This window comes from Orcinus orca, chromosome 2 (genome assembly GCF_937001465.1).
Source record: "Orcinus orca chromosome 2, mOrcOrc1.1, whole genome shotgun sequence".
Taxonomy (NCBI): domain Eukaryota; kingdom Metazoa; phylum Chordata; class Mammalia; order Artiodactyla; family Delphinidae; genus Orcinus; species Orcinus orca.
Window position 1 is genome coordinate 115,762,109 of NC_064560.1, and position 15,940 is coordinate 115,778,048.

Here is a 15,940-nt window from a genome sequence, read left to right on the forward strand (position 1 = left end):
TATTGCACTGCTGGCCATCTGTCCTAAGGAAATCATCATGGACAGACACAAAGATGTATCTTATAGGATGTTCGTCGTAACATTTAAACGTAATAGCCAAGAACAGAAAAAGAAAACAATCTAAATTCCCAATAATAAGGTATTGGGTAGATAAATGATAACTTATTTGCCTGGTGGAATATTGTACAGCCACTAAAAAAAATGTCAGAGGAGACACATTAAGAATATAATTCTCATTGCCACATTAGGAATATAAAGCTAACTGGAAAAAAGCATGCTGCAAAGAGGTACATACAGTATGACAGCTATTTTAAAATAAAAATTTAGATTCATAGTATGCATAGAAAAATACTAGAAGGACGTATACCAAACGTTATTATCCTTAGATGGGGAAAATAATAGCTTAATTTTTCTTCTGCTTTACTCCATGGCACATATTACTTCTAAAAGTACTAGAATATAAGCTCTGGGGCGGGGGTGTTGGGGGGAGACTGCTTGTTCACTAGAATCCTAAACAAAGGCGAGAGAATTTTCTGTGTTTGCTAGAAGACGACCTAGTGCCTAGTAGGAGCTCAATAAATATGTGTTGCATACATAAATGAACAAATTAGAAGCAGAGAAGTACTTTAAAATGAATGAAGTCTCTCTTGTATTTCTGTCTGTTAATTCGTTATCAGAGAAACTGCCTGGACCATGGAGTTTGAAGGACCTCCCACAGAGATTCCCTCCAAAAGCTGCCTCCCGCACCTTCCTCAAGAACCTTGGAGAGGGCAAGTTATTCCAACCCAGACCCTTGGAAGGCCTCAGGAGGAGCCTGTGTGTGAGGTGCTGGCTGCTGAGGAAGGTCTGACACCACATACAACAGGGCTGGGTCATGCAGGTGGAAGGGATGGTCAGCCCTGACAACCAGAGGCGTACACACCCGGGTCGGTCTGTCATCTGAGAATCCCTCAGGGATGAGGTCTGAATCCCTGAGATGCGAGTTATTCATATTCCTCACCATCCGCTCAATCAAGTCCCTCATGTTCAGACCAGAAGGAGAGGTTCCGTAGGTCATGTTTGTGCCATCCTGAGGCCCGACAGGGAGGGCAGGGGAAGGGGCGGGAGAGAAAGCAAACAAAGGAGGGTGATAGAAAGGGAAGGAGAGAGAAAGAAGGGAGGGGACAGACAAAAGAAAAGAGTAGAGGTAAGTAGAGCATGAATGCAGAAAAGATGGAGAACAGTGATGCAGAAAGAAAATGTTCATCCATGGGTGCTTTGTGCTGGCTTATCTTCCCAAGCTTCCCCATCTACTGGGTGTACTAGGAGAGGAAGGAACAGGAATTTAGCTTGGGGCTCTTCTTCAGCAATGGAAATCGCCAAGACTATTTATTATACATTGAGCAGCCCCCAGGAAAGGTGTGTCTCCTGGCCAGTCTGCCATTCCCTTACTCTTGGCTCTGGTCTCAGTTCACACCACTTTGTTGCACAGGCTGAGTTTCTCCCAGATTACAACACAAAGCCCGTATCCCAAATGAGAGATACAATCAAAGCTCAATGACCGGGAGGCTTTCTTAGGGAACTGGTGGGCTCAGGTCCATAAGCCAAGTGTGTGGCCAGCTTAATAGTGGCATGCTGGGACTGAGAAACACTGACCACAGAGGGCTACACTGACATAGGCCTCTGGACCTATTTCCACCTAAATTCCAGGGCTTAGAATGTCGTTGCTGAATATCTTTATTGAAAATCTCCACAAACTCTTCTCCCTTGAGAAATTCCCAATTTTCAAAGTTGAGAACCAGTTCCACCTTCCTAAAACAGTAGATTCACCCTGTCCCAGAGGAAAGCCCTCTGCTGCTAGTCACTGGGTAAGGCTTCCCAATAGTTGGCAGCTTCCTGCCCTGCATCCCACACCCTAGACTTACATCAATGGAGCAACCCATGAGGGAGCCCCTCTCGATGGCTTTCTTCATGATCTTGTACATGTCTCTGGGAGCATCCTTGATTTCAAAAAACTCTGTTACTCCTCCTGTGAAGTCCTCCATGGCCTCTGTAGTGTTCCCACCTTTCAGGGCTTCATATGAACCATGGAGCCTTAGAGAGAGGATGAAGACCAATCTGGGGTCACAGGGTTCTAGGAAACATGACCCAGGTACCCCTACCACCAGAACTTTACTCTTTGGTCCTGTGATGTTGTCTCATCCAGTTCACCAACAAGCCTGTAAGCTGTTGGAATAGGTACTATGATTCCCTTTCTTCACAATGGAGAAACTGAGCTCTAGAGGCTAAGTGACCAGCTAAGGCCACAGAGAGGAGAAACACTGGGATGGAACCCACTATTCCCACTTCCTGATGCTTTCCACTATACCCTGAACCTGAGGTAGGGCTCTGTTAAAGCCATTAGTAGCTGGGGTGGGGCTTCTAAGTTTAGAGACAACATGGCTTTATTAATATATTGCAAGCTCGTGAGGTGGAGCCAAGCCAGACTCTGGGATCTGAGCTCCAAAGACACAATGCGCTCATCTAGGATTCACAATGCCACCAAGAAGGCAGGATTAAAGAGCTCACTACGAGAAGCTAAAGCTAAAGATTTCCTACACACGTCTTATTTCTACTCTTAGTGGTTTTACTTAGAATCACCGCTGCCTGGACCAGATCTTCTCTGACTTTGTGTCACAGTTGAAGACACACACACACACACACAGATCTTCTCTGACTTTGTGTCACAGTTGAAGACACACACACACACACACAGATCTTCTCTGACTTTGTATCACAGTTGAAGACACACACACACACACACACACACACACACACACACACACACACACACACACACACACACACACGGGCTGGATTTTGCAGTCCACCTCCTCGCCTCTAGCCCTGCCTCTCAGGCTAAAGTGCTGCTTACTTAGCATAAGCCTTCTCCAGCAGAGCGCTCCAGAACTCATTGTGGTGGTTGGATTTGGTGAAAACCAGTTCATTGTTGTAAGTCGGCAGGCAGTCATCAATAACCACGTCCACCCAGTCTCCATAGCGCCAGAACTGCACAGAAGCGTCAAGCACAGAGTCACATCCTCAGATTACCATTGGGAAATGTGTCCCTACCCCACATTCCTTAATACCAAGCACCTTGGGATTGGAGTGTGTGACTCTTTCTCTAACTGGACTGGGAGCTCCTTGAGGGCAAGAAGTGGCTTACAAACCACCCTGTCTTCCACCCAGTCCAGCTCGGTATGGGGGATGGTAGGCGCTCCCTACATACCTGAGGGCTTGAGATTTTCCTTTTCCTGCTCTGTAAGTCTGGGGTGTGGCTTAGGTATCAGTATTTTTAGGCATCTCAACTGATCCTGATATGCAGTCAGGGTTGAGAACCACTGGTCTAGGTGAAGATGATGTATGATTTCTGTATTTCTTGATGACAAATAAGGTAGAAATTGCTGCTGAAGAAGAAGGATTGACGTGGAAAAGGAAAGTGACCCAGAATATACTCTGGCTAAAGCAGGAACACTGTCCAATATTCTCAATTCTGGATGATGTTCTTTTTTGAACAAATCAGTTTTGACCCAAGAAATCCAAATGTAGTTTAATTTCCTTCTAATGACATTTTCTCCCTTACGGACAAGAGGGCAAAAATCTATCTGGTCTTTGTGTTTATGATCCTTTAGATATAAGACCTTTTAAATATTTGAGGGAGGTGAGTCGCTTGATTTTGAAGAAACAAAATTCAGGGCCCAGCTGCCTTGCCTGAGCTGGGACGGCAGCAGGACACTGATCCTGAACGTGCAGAGAAGACCCTTTCTGAAGTCTTCAGTCCTGGGAGAGGAGATCAACTGATGATCTGGGTCAGCCCAGGACATTTGGAGCCTTAAGGGCTGGAGACAGATTGATGCCTCAGAACCCCAATATCTGCTAGATGCCCACAGACGAAGCTCATTTCAGTTCTGGGCCAGCACAGGGTTTGGCTCTTTGCCAGGACAGTTTGGATCCAGAAAGTTTCCAATGGCTGAATTGATTCTGGAACCAAAAGACTCATTGCGGGGCCGAAGCAGAAGCCTGGTTCCCAGATTAACCAGACTTTTCTTCCAGAGGCTGGAAAGGGTGCGTGATAGTCTTGGTATAGACCTGTGTTTAAGGGACACAAGTAAAAAGGAGCTGCAGCTGTGGATGGGATTTCCTTTACAACCTAAATGGCCCTCTGGATTCCCAGTGCTAGTATCTTAGGGATTTACTTGAGAAGGGCTGCCAGTAATAACACAGAAGCCAGCCAGCTGGAGAGGAAAAAATAGACCCACAGGTCAGCAAACAGGATATCCTCCAACCTTTCTGGGGCCTAGCGGAAGGTGTAGGGGTTTGAGGGTAGGAAGAGATAAACAACTGCTTCCTCACAGGCTTGAGGCCTGAAGGGGATCACTGCCCACATCCATGGCCGGGAGGGTGGGTGGGAACCTTTCCTGGAGCCACTGGGAAGTGAAGGCAGGGAGACCAGTGGTGAGTAGACAGCAGCTGGCCCTCTTAACTACACTCCCTTGACCTCACCTGGAAGTGAAAGATCCCCGCGTAGTTTTCGGTGAAACTCTGATCATGGGGTATGACCCGGAAAAGCAGTCGCTTGTTCAGGGTCAGGCAAGCGATGGCTGCGAGAAACCAGCAGTCCCCTGCAGGCAAACACGCGGCACAGGTCACGGGAGGGCCCACACCTCCAGGGAAGACGGAGACTCCATCCCCATCGGCTGCTCTACTTCTCTGGAGAAGGGCGTTCACTTGGCATTCACTGTCCCACTTCCAGATCTGACCTTACAGAGGTGTCAACCCAGGGAAGGAGTGTGACAGCAGTCTCTGGACCATGTGATCAACAGGGTAACTTACTCCCTTGTGACTGGCTTTCCTGAAAGCTGTAGGCAATTCCTCTGTCTGCAACATAAGCTCAGACCTCCATTTGGACCTCAGTGGAAATGGGGCAGTAGGGGTCATAACTGGGTCATTCTTTCCAACACCCACAGGAAATCTGCCTGCCCTGTAACTTTGCAGTGTGAGTCCATTTCCCCTTCGGACCTTGGCAGAGACTGAGCATCTGAGAGCCATCAGTGCAGCCCATTAGTATTGTAAGGAAAGCTGGCTAGTAGTTGGAGGCGGCACTTTGCCCTGTGTATGTGTGTGTATGCGTGTGTGAATGCCCAAGGGGCAGGCCTGGATCACTAACAGAGCACAGACTATATACAAGGCCTTCGTTGTACTCTGTGGGATATGACAGCATCTTTGAGACTGCAGAGGGGAGGCTGAGAGCTGCCACAGCCCTCCTCCCACCATTGGCCCCCCCCAGACCCCCCCAGGCAGCCAGCCTCTCCTCTGAAACAGGCCCAGATTATTAGCTTGCCCAGGGCTCTGCAGGCAGTCTTCCCTCGAGTGCAGGAACTCAGATATCCAAAACTTCTTCAGCCTCTCCTTCTGGGGCCAGATTAGCCAAATTCATTTGGTCTTGAGTGCCCTTTTCCCACAAGTTTTAAACTGTGTTTGTCGATGTCTCTCCAACTTTATTTCACAGAGCTTTCCCACAGTCCACACCAAAGATAATACTTCCCGAACAAGAGGCTGAGACAGAGGAAAGACTGGTGAAGCAGACAAGCTAACCAACCAGACAGAAAATTGGACGCTCATCCACATGGCAAATGTCGTCTTTGTTGAAAGACTCCTTTAATATGAAGCTATTCTGGGGCAATTTCAACAAGAGTTCGAGTTACAAAAGCACATTTTGTGAGCATATAGATTCCATGTGCCCAAGGGACACGCGTGGTACATGGACAGTTTCAGAGCTGACTTCTAAGGAAGGTGGGTACAGCTAAAAGCAGGGCTTTTGTCTCGCTGAGTGGGGTGTGTGAGTGTCCTGGAGACTCTGGAGAGGAGGCTGTGGAATGAGGCACACCTCCTGTGACACAAGGCAAAGAACTAGTGAGAAAGGTGGGAAGGACAGAAATTAAATGAAGCAATCACCAGCGTGTTGATAAATGAGTATAAGGTAATGTTATCAAAACCTCCTCCCCCCAGTTCATTAAAAGCAAAAACAGGTTATTGTCCCTTTACTTACTGTGAAGGGATCACATCTTTTAATCACCCCTTGATTGTTTGGCTAGATATGACCCGAGGGACTTTCCTACCTAGATCTCCTTGACAGATGTCAGTTCTGTTGGCTCCGCCAATGATAAATCGGGGATTCTCACAAATTTCCTGTGAAACAAAAAGGAAATAATAATAGTAGCAGTAGCTATTATTTACTGAGGTCCATACGTAGTACTGGCATCACATATCAAGAGTTTTACACACACCACCCATTTAAACCTCCAAAAACAGCCCATGAATTGGATACTATCATTCTTGTTTTTCAGATGAGGACACCAAGGCTCAGAGAGGTTAAGAAACCTGCCCAAGGACACACAGCTAGTAAGTGAGAGAAGCCAGATACATGGCTTCTTTTCCCATTGTTCCACACTGCTCCCTCACACTGATATACTGTCTGAGTAAAGATGCACCTTGAGAGTTAGGGCAGTGTCATTACTGTCACAGCTTTGGAGGGACAATAGAAAACATGGCTCTTGCTTTTTTTTTTTTTTTCTCTGCCAGGGAAAAGAGGTACAGGAAGGAAAGTAAATATCTTTTCCCCCAAGACATGGTAACATAGATATTTAGTATCAGCATATGTCCCAAGGGCCACAGGACTTGAAAGCTGGGGAGAGCCGAGGGTAAATTTGGTGTGGGCCTCAGAGGCCTCCCCATCTGTTGGCGGGTGTGTTCTTTTTTTTTTCTGGCGGGTGCGTTCTTTATTCAAGGTAACCCAATAGGACACCCCTGGCCTGAGCAGTTTTCAAATCCAGGCACTACCAATTATGTGTATTCCAACAGAGACCAACAGAGGGTGCTCTTGTTTTTGTTTGGATGTGTCATGCTTTGGGTTTTTAAAAATTTTTAATTATTTTTTATTCTTTGGCTGCGTTGGGTCTTCGTTGCTGTGCGCGGGCTTTCTCTAGTTGCAACAAGCGGGGTCTACTCTTCACTGTGGTGCACGGGCTTCTCATTGCAGTGGCTTCTCTTGTTGCAGAGCATGGGCTCTAGGTGCACGGGCTTCAGTAGTTGCAGCATGCAGGCTTCAGTGGTTGCCGTGCGTAGGCTCAGTAGTCATGGTGCGTGGGCTCTAGGGCGCGCGGGCTTCAGTAGTTGTGGCGCACGGGCTTAGTTGCTCTGCAGCGTGTGGGATCTTCCTGGACCAGGGCTCAAACCCACGTCTGCTGCATTGGTAGGCGGATTCTTAACCACTGCGCCACCAGGCAAGTCCCCATGCTTTGTTTTTTAACTTTTGAAATAATTGTAGACTCTGTGTTTTTGTTTTAACACCGTTCTTCACAGCTTCGAGAAGCTTATCCCAGTGACACAGCCCTCTCCTTCTGTCTCCCCCATCACAACAAGCTGGTATACTCACATGAGTTGAAGCTCCCTGCACTCAGGAATCTCTCTCTCCTACTAGATGGAAAGTCAGTCATGCTTAGACCACACCACACACACATCCCACCTGAAGTTCTTAATCAATGGAAGGATAAACCCAAAACAATAATTTTTAAAAAGGTTACCTATAGGAGAGGGAAGGATTAAGGGGGTGAATATAGGGATGGAAGTAAAACTCTGAATATAACTGTTTGAAAATAGTTTTGACTTAGGAATCATGTAAATTTTATAGAATTAAAAGCCAAAATTAAATACAATTTTAAAAAGCAATCTTTAAAAGCTGAGAGCAAATTGAAGCAAAGGAACCAAACTGCTTATCAAATTGATGGCATGGCCACACACATAAAATGAATTCTTTCAAGTGACTTAAAATATAAAATTTTGGTTGTTTATTCCTTTTGGGATATAGCCTAAGGTCAAAAACCAAAACCATAAAGAAATGTGAACCATAATAAGGAAAAATAACATTGTTATTACTTCAAAACTTTGACATGTACGATAAGGTAAATAAGAATGTACATTAATGTCATTAGGAACCAGGATATTTTTAGTGTAAAAGAAAATATGTAAAATGATAAAACTGAATGACTTAAGTAACAATCCTGCAATGTTAAAGTTGAATTGGATATATAACTCATGATTTATTTTTGTCTCCCTAGAAAAAATTTTCTATCTCTCTGCACTAAAACGAAAGAAACAAAAAAACTAGAAAGCAGTAAAAATCTAGCAGTAAAGAAAACATCAGCATCCGGAATGTGGTCTTTAAAAACCATTTCCCACTAATAAAATATAAAACTCTCATTATTCCAAATAACACTCTTTCCTCTTAACAAAGGAACCAATTAAGGTATAGTCAACATATGTTATTTTTGTCTCCCCAGTGTTTTGCCTCCTTAAAATACATACCACTTTCTCCTGGCATTACACCTCAATTTTCAACTGGGGAGCAGCACCACTGTCAGCCCATGTTGTTCTGGTGGGCTTCCTTCTTCACCCAGATCCAGATGGCTATTAAGGGCAATTAGAGTGAGAGTGACTGGTGCAGGGATGGGCACATGACCAAATCTGGGCCAATGAGATATGGGCCAAGACTTTCGTTGTAACTATTGAGAAAGAAATACATTCTCCTCTGGGAGTTACTAAGCTGGTGGAGTGTCAGCCTGAAGCTCTTGGTGGCCATTTTTGCCCCTTTGTGAAGTTAGCCCACTTGAGAATAAAGATAACTCAGAGGAAGCAGATGGGGGAGTGGGTGGAGAGGTCAGAGGTGATAAATAGATAGACAGGTAGATAGACAAATAGATGATATTAGGGATTGTGTCTTGATGACATTGTTTGAGGCCTGGATTCAGTGTGTCTAAACCTGATCATCACTTTTGAACATTCAAGTTATAGACCTTTTTTTCGGTTTAAGTTAGTTTGTGTTGGGCCTCTGTTACTTGCCAGCTGGGACACTTGACTACTGAATGTCATGCCCTGTTATAAGGAATATATTATAGAGTAACTCAAATACTAGAATTATAGCTACATTTTTTAGCTGTCACAAGGATAGATTTCTCTCCTTGGGTCTATAGGTACAGAAGCACACCTCATCTCCTCACCTGCCACCAATTCCAGGGCTGACTACTTGGAAAGGCAGTAGCGACTGCACTGCTTTCTCTTCCATCTGCTTAGAGGTCCAGGTATTTGAATGGAGTTACATTTTTTGCAGTAGTAGAGATTCCCCAATATACTACATTTGCCTTCAGTACTACCTCAGCTAAATTCACCAAACATTAATTGAGCTTCCAAGTATGCACAGGGCTGGGGGATTTAAGGATATAATAAAAATAGGAAATCGTCCCTGCCCGCCCTCCAGGAAACCCCCAGCCTAGGGACCCTCAGTTGTTTGTCCTCGTGAGAGATGTCTGTTTGGTGAGGGTCAGTTACCAAACTTGTTGAGGGTTAATTCATAGAACAGCTAGATTTACCTAGATACCCCTTCCCACCACCTACTTTCCTGGAGTATCTGAGATCTGTTTTTGTTGGTTAATATGAACAAAGGGTAAATTGTCCTGGCTCTGTCACTTTAACTTAGGGACCTAAGACTTCCGGTCACTTGTTTGGCTATAATTTAGCATGGAGACTGGATCTGTCAGTGATGGATTCCCAGCAATTAGCAACAGATGACCATTTCCTCAGTTTTTGAGTGCTGTGGTTTGCAAACATTTTTTTTATTGTATACCTCCATCATTAAAATATTCTGAACATGCAACTGTACATATTCTTATTAGTTTTAAATTATGTGTGTGTGTTATCCTAATATATAATGTGCATTATAAGAAAAACAAAAGCATACATTTAAAAGGGTGGGCTAATATATATGTAGGGGACTTCTGGTTTCAGCTCCAACATGTAAAAAGCTTGGAAGTCATCCCTCCCATCCTTACCACAGAAAAAGCCAAACACCTGAAAACCAGTGACTTTGTTTGGATCCATCAGAGAACTGAGGTTGCAGGGCAACCTACCACCCTGAGATATGGACACAAGTGAAACCAGAGAGTTATAGCCAAGATCTGTTTATCTGGAACAGAAGCTGCCTCAGCCACAAACTGGGAGGAACACTTAAATGGTTACTTTGATGAATTTCAGGAAGCTGAGTGTGGACTAGCACAAAAGTGAGAAACTTCTGGAGGCCACAGTTTTGGGAGAAACCCCCAACCCTTTCATGGTTTTTACCTCCAAAAATTCCAAGTTCTCATGGTGAAGATCCAAGAAAGATCCCCCCTACAGGGGAAAAGACTTTTCCAGTCTTACCGCCTATGTTGGGGGACGTGTATTACTCCCACTCCAGCCACCTCCAGGCTTTCTCACCTAAGAAGGGGTAAAAGCTATACCAATGGAGAAACGTGTACGAAGGTCATAGCCCAGAGAGACAGTCTCATTAAAAGAAAGAACTTTAATCATTGGATTATAGAACACTTCCCCTCCCTGATCATACCACCACATCAACAGAGCTCCAGTGAAATAACAGTGACTTACAGCTGAAAGAGCTGCAAGATGTAAACTCTGATAAGTATTTAGGAAAGCCCAAAGTCAAGAGAGGAGACAAAACAAGGATATTAAAGGAATTTGAAGCTTCTGACTCCTGCAGCTGGAGGAAACAAACACAGCACAACTTCTAGCCAGCTTAACGTAAATCCTTATACCAAGGGCTAATGTATCTCAGTTCTTATTACCCAAAGCAATGTGTCTGGCTTTCAGTAAAAAATTACAAGAGATGCCAAAAGCAGGCAAATGCAATCTGAAGAGCAAGCATCAGAACTAGATTCCGATATGACATAGATGTTGGAATTATCAGGCAGGGAATTTAAAATAACTATGATTAGTATGTCAAAAAGTCTAATGGAAAAAGTACATAACATTTAAGAAAAGATGTGCAATATAAGCAGAGAGATGGAAACTCTAAGAAAGAATCAAAAGGAAATGATAGAAATAAAAGACAGTATAACATGTATTTGATGGGCTCATCAGTAGATTAGACATGGACAAGAAAAAAAAATCAGTGAAATTGAAGATGAGACAATAGGAATTTCCTAAAGTGAAATGCAAAGAGAAAAATATAACAGCAAAAACAACAACAACAAAACAGAGCAGAACATCCAAGAACTGTGGGACAATTCAAAAGGTTCAGCATATGCATAATTGGAATACTGGAGGGAAAGAACAGAGCAGAAGAAATATTTGAAGTAATAATGTCCAAGAACTTTCCAAAATTAATGACAGATACCAAATCACAGATCCAAGAAGCACAAAGAACATCAAGTAGCATAAATGCCAGCAAAATAAAACATAACTACACTTAGGCATATCATATTCAAACTGCAGATAACCAAAGATAAAGAAAAGATCTTCAAAGAAGCCAAGAGGGAGAAAAATACCTTTGCTCTAGAGGAAAAAAGACAAGAATTATAGTAGACTTCTCTTCAGAAACCATGCAAGCAAGAAATATTTAAATTGATGAAATATTTAAATTGATGAAAGAAAAACCCACCAACCTAGCATTCTATATGCAGAGAATTTATCTTTCAAAACTGAAGGAGACTAGAGGCTTTCTCAGACAAATAAAACCACAGGGAAGGGACTTCCCTGGTGGTGCAGTGGTGAAGACTCCATGCTCCCAATGCAGGGGGCCCCGGTTCGATCCCTGGTCAGAGAACTAGATCCCACATGCATGCCACAACTGAGTGCGCATGCCACAACTAAGGAGCCAGCGAGTTGCAACTAAGGAGCCTGCTGGCTGCAACTAAGGAGCACACATGCTGCAATTAAAGGAGCACATCTACTGCAACTAAGACCCGGCACAACCAAATAAATAAATAAAATAAATGTTTAAAATAATAACCCACAGGGAATTCATTTCCAGCAGACTTGGCTTGAAAGAAATGTTTAAATAAGCTGTTCAAGGAGAAGGAAAATTAAATAGATCAGAAACCTGGACTACATAAAGAAAGGAAGCGCATCAGAGAAGGAATAAATGAAGGTAAAATAAAACTTTTAGTTTTCTTATTTTTAATCTAAAGATTATTTAAAGTAATAATCACAACAACGTGTTGAGTAATTATATCATATGGATAAGTGAAATGCATGACAGTAATGTCATGGGAAGGAAGGGAGGAATTGGGAATTTTCTGTTATAAGGTACTAGACTACATATACAGTGGTATATGTTATTTGAGGGTCAAATCAGATTAGTTGTAAGTGTATATTGGAAACTTTAGCATAACCATTAACATTTTTTAAAAAGTATAATTGATATACTTAAGAGATAAATGGAATCATATAGAATACTCAGTTAAAACCAGAGAATGCAGGAAAGGGGAGAGGAGAGAAACAAAAATTGCAACAAATAGAAAACAGTTATAAACATAGTAGATATTAATCCAACTATATTATAATCACTTAAATGTGAATGGCCTAAATACATCAATTGAAAGATAGAGATTGTGGGCTTCCCTGGTGGCGCAGTGATTGAGAGTCTGCCTGCCGATGCAGGGGATGCGGGTTCGTGCCCCGGTCCAGGCAGATCCCACATGCCGCTGAGCGGCTAGGCCCATGAGCCATGGCTGCTGGGCCTGTGCGTCCGGAGCCTGTGCTCTGCAACGGGAGAGGCCACAACAGTGAGAGGCCCGCGTACCGCCAAAAAAAAAAAAAAAAGGTAGAGATTGTGAGAATAGATTTTTTTAAAAGACCCAACGATATGTTATCTACAAGAAAATCACTTTAAATATAAAGACTCGGATAGCTAGAGAAGGATACACCATGCTAATGCTCATCAAAAGAAAGCTGGAGCGCTTCCCTAGTGGCGCAGTGGTTAAGAATCCGCCCTGCCAATGCAGGGGACACGGGTTTGAGCGCTGCTCTGGGAAGATCCCACATGCCACGGAGCAACTAAGCCCGTGCGCCACAACTACTGAGTCTGCGCTCTAGAGCCCTCGAGCAACAACTACTGAGCCCACGTGCCACAACTACTGAAGCCCACGTGCCTAGAGCCCGTGCTTCGCAACAAGAGAGCCACCGCAATGAGAAGCCTGCGCACCGCAATGAAGAGTAGCCCCCGCTCGCCGCAACTAGAGAAAGCCCGCATGCAGCAAAAAAAGACCCAACTCAGCCGAAAAAAATAAATAGATAAATAAACTTAAAAAAAGAAAGAAAGAAAGCTGGAATAGCTGTATAAATTTCAGACAAAGCAGACTTCATTACAAGGAAAATTATCAGAGATAAAGAGATGCATTACATAATGATAAAGGAGTCCTTTGTCCAAGAAAACATACAATCCTAAATGTGGATGCACCTAACAATAGAGTGTCAAAAGACATGAGGCAAAAAGTGATACATCTGAAAGGAAAAATAGACAAATCTAGTATTATAGTTGGAGACTTTAACACCCCTTGTTCATGAACTTCAGCAGATAGAAAATCAATAAGGATATAGTTGACCTGAATGGCACTAGCTATCAACTTAATCTAATTAACATTTATAGACTACTCCACCCAACAATAGCAGAATACGCATTCTGCTCTCAATATCACATGGAAGAGTCACTAAGATAGACCACATTCTGGGCTATAAAACACACCTCGACAAATTTAAAAGAATAGAAAATATGCAAAGTATGTTTTCAGACTACAGTGGAATGAAACTAGAAAGCAATAAAAATGAGACAACTGGAAAATCCCAAATTATTTGGAAATTAAACAACACACTTCTAAATAACACACAAGTCAAAGAAGAAGTTTCAAGAGAAGTTAAAAATTGCTTTGAACTAAATAAAAATGAAAATATATCATCAAAATTTGTGGGATACAGTGAAACCAGTGCTTAGAGGGAAATCTATAACATTAAGTGCATATATTAGAAAAGAAGAAAGATCTGATATCAATACCAATATTCTACCTCAGGACACCAGAGAAAGAAAAAAAATTTAAGCTCAAAGCAAGCAGAAAAACAGAAATAATAAAAGAGCAGAATCAATGAAATTGAAAATAGCAAAACAAGAGAGAATCAATAAAGCCAAAAACTGGTTCCTTGAAAAGGTCAATAAAATTAATAAACCTGTAGCCATGCTCACCAAGGAAAAAAGAGAGAAGACACCAATTACCAACAGCAGAAATGGAGAGATCACCACTACTGATCCCAGGGACATTAAAAGGATAATAAAGGAATACTGCAGATACCTCTAAGCCCACAGATTTGATAACTTTAGATAAAATGGACTAATTTTGTAAAAGACACAAAACTCACACAAGGACAAACAGACCATCTGAATATGGCTATACCTATTGAAGAAATTTATTCAATGATTAATAACCCTCCAAAAAAAAAAGCACCAGATCCAGATGATTTATTGGTGAATTCTATGAAACATTCAAGGAAGAAATGATACAAATTCTCTACAATATCTTCCAGAAAAATCGAAGCAGAGGGATCACTTCCTAACTCATCCTATGAGGCCAGTATTACCCTAATACCCAAACCAGAAAAAGACATTGCCAAGGAAAACTACAGACCAGTATCTCTTATGAAAATAGAAACCAAATCCTCAAAAAAAAAAATTAGTAACTCAAAAACAACAATGTATAAACAAAATTATATACTACAAGTATATAATTTACCTGGGATTTATTCCAGGTATGCAAGACTGGTTCAACATTTGAAAATCAATCAATGACATCCATCACAACAGGCTAAGAAGAAAAATCACATGATCATATATCAGTTGATGCAGAAAAAGCATTTAACAAAATTCAATACCCATTCATGATAAAAACTCCTAGGAATAGAGGGGAATGTCCTCAAGTTGGTAAAGAAGATTTACTTTTAAAAAGTTTTAAACGAACTGCAATTATCTTCATATTTAATGTTAAGAAATTAGATGCTTTCCCCTTAAGGTCAGAAATAAGTCAAAATGTCTCCTCTTACCACTCTTATTCGACATCATACTGAAAGTCCTAGCTAATGAAATAAAACAAGAAAAGGAAATAATATTTATAAAGACTGGAAAGGAAGAAATAAGCTCTTTATTCACAGATGACATAATTGTCTATGTAGAAAATCCCAAACAAATGCCAAAAAGAAAAAAAAAAAACCTTTCTGGAACTAATAAGCAAGCACAGTTGCAGGATAGAAGGTTAGTATATAAAAGTCAGTCGCTTTCCTATATACCAGCAATGAACAAATGGAATTTGATAAAAACAAAAACAAACTTCATTTACAATAACACATACACACACAAAGAGAAATACTTTGGTATAAGTTAGTATGAACTCATGTTTTGCTTATTATAAATACAGATAGTTAATATAGAAATACAGTTCTGTCTGGGATGAGTCCTAGGAATCTGCATTTTAAACTGGCATCCCAAGGTGATTCTGATGCAGGCAGTCCAAAGACCACACTTTGAGAAGCACAGAGTAGCTGAATACAGTTGAAACAAATGGACTCCTCAATTGCCAGGCAGTAAGGTATCTTTGAGCAAACTGCTTCTCCCTGTAGGGAGTGTGTCTGGTCAGCATGGACCTTTTTGTTTACACAGAAGTGACACATCACTAATGAACCAGCCTTAGGCAAGAAGTTAAGAAGGCAAATCTCTAGCCTCCTGCAGCCTCCTATGTCATAACTGTTCACCAGCTTCCGGGGAACTCTCCTTGAAACTGTGAGCCCTAGTCCTCTTCACCACTCCACTTTCCCACCCCCAGAATACCTGCCCTCGAGAAGAAACATCAATTATTCCTTACTGTTTTACTACGAATTTAAGTCAGTGCATTAGCTCTCTTAAAAATATTTACAGTCTCAGGGATCTATAAAGTATTAAATAATCTCTAGTTCAGGAATAGAAAATAACAGCTCCAGTTTCAGGAGGAAGCAGGAAAGTATTTTGGGGGCAAATGGGTAGGAGAATGTTGATAAGCCACTTGCTCAGATCCGG

The 15,940-nt window shown here is 42.2% G+C and overlaps 1 protein-coding gene and 1 long non-coding RNA gene across 4 annotated transcripts in view; one reads left to right on the top strand and one right to left on the bottom strand.

Annotated features, from left to right (window-relative positions):
• Positions 1-15,940, bottom strand: part of CAPN3 (calpain 3) — a 48,476-nt gene that overhangs the window by 18,145 nt on the left and 14,391 nt on the right. For 2 of the 3 annotated variants that reach the window (XM_033435702.2, XM_004273953.4), the window contains exons 2-5: positions 6,138-6,207; positions 4,522-4,640; positions 2,894-3,027; positions 1,905-2,073 (exon numbers count right to left, since the gene is read on the bottom strand). In XM_033435702.2, the coding sequence (XP_033291593.1) occupies positions 1,905-2,073; positions 2,894-3,027; positions 4,522-4,640; positions 6,138-6,207 (492 nt within the window). Of the gene's footprint in view, positions 1-922; positions 1,070-1,904; positions 2,074-2,893; positions 3,028-4,521; positions 4,641-6,137; positions 6,208-15,940 lie in introns of all 3 variants that reach the window. The other variant, XM_033435703.2, reaches the window with a different exon arrangement.
• LOC117202903 (uncharacterized) overlaps positions 1-15,940 on the top strand; it is a 49,108-nt gene that overhangs the window by 5,006 nt on the left and 28,162 nt on the right. Inside the window, exons 3-6 of the long non-coding RNA XR_004485426.2 lie at positions 678-844; positions 4,772-4,842; positions 5,528-5,811; positions 6,366-6,420. This is a non-coding gene — a long non-coding RNA (uncharacterized LOC117202903). The remainder of the gene's footprint in view (positions 1-677; positions 845-4,771; positions 4,843-5,527; positions 5,812-6,365; positions 6,421-15,940) is intronic.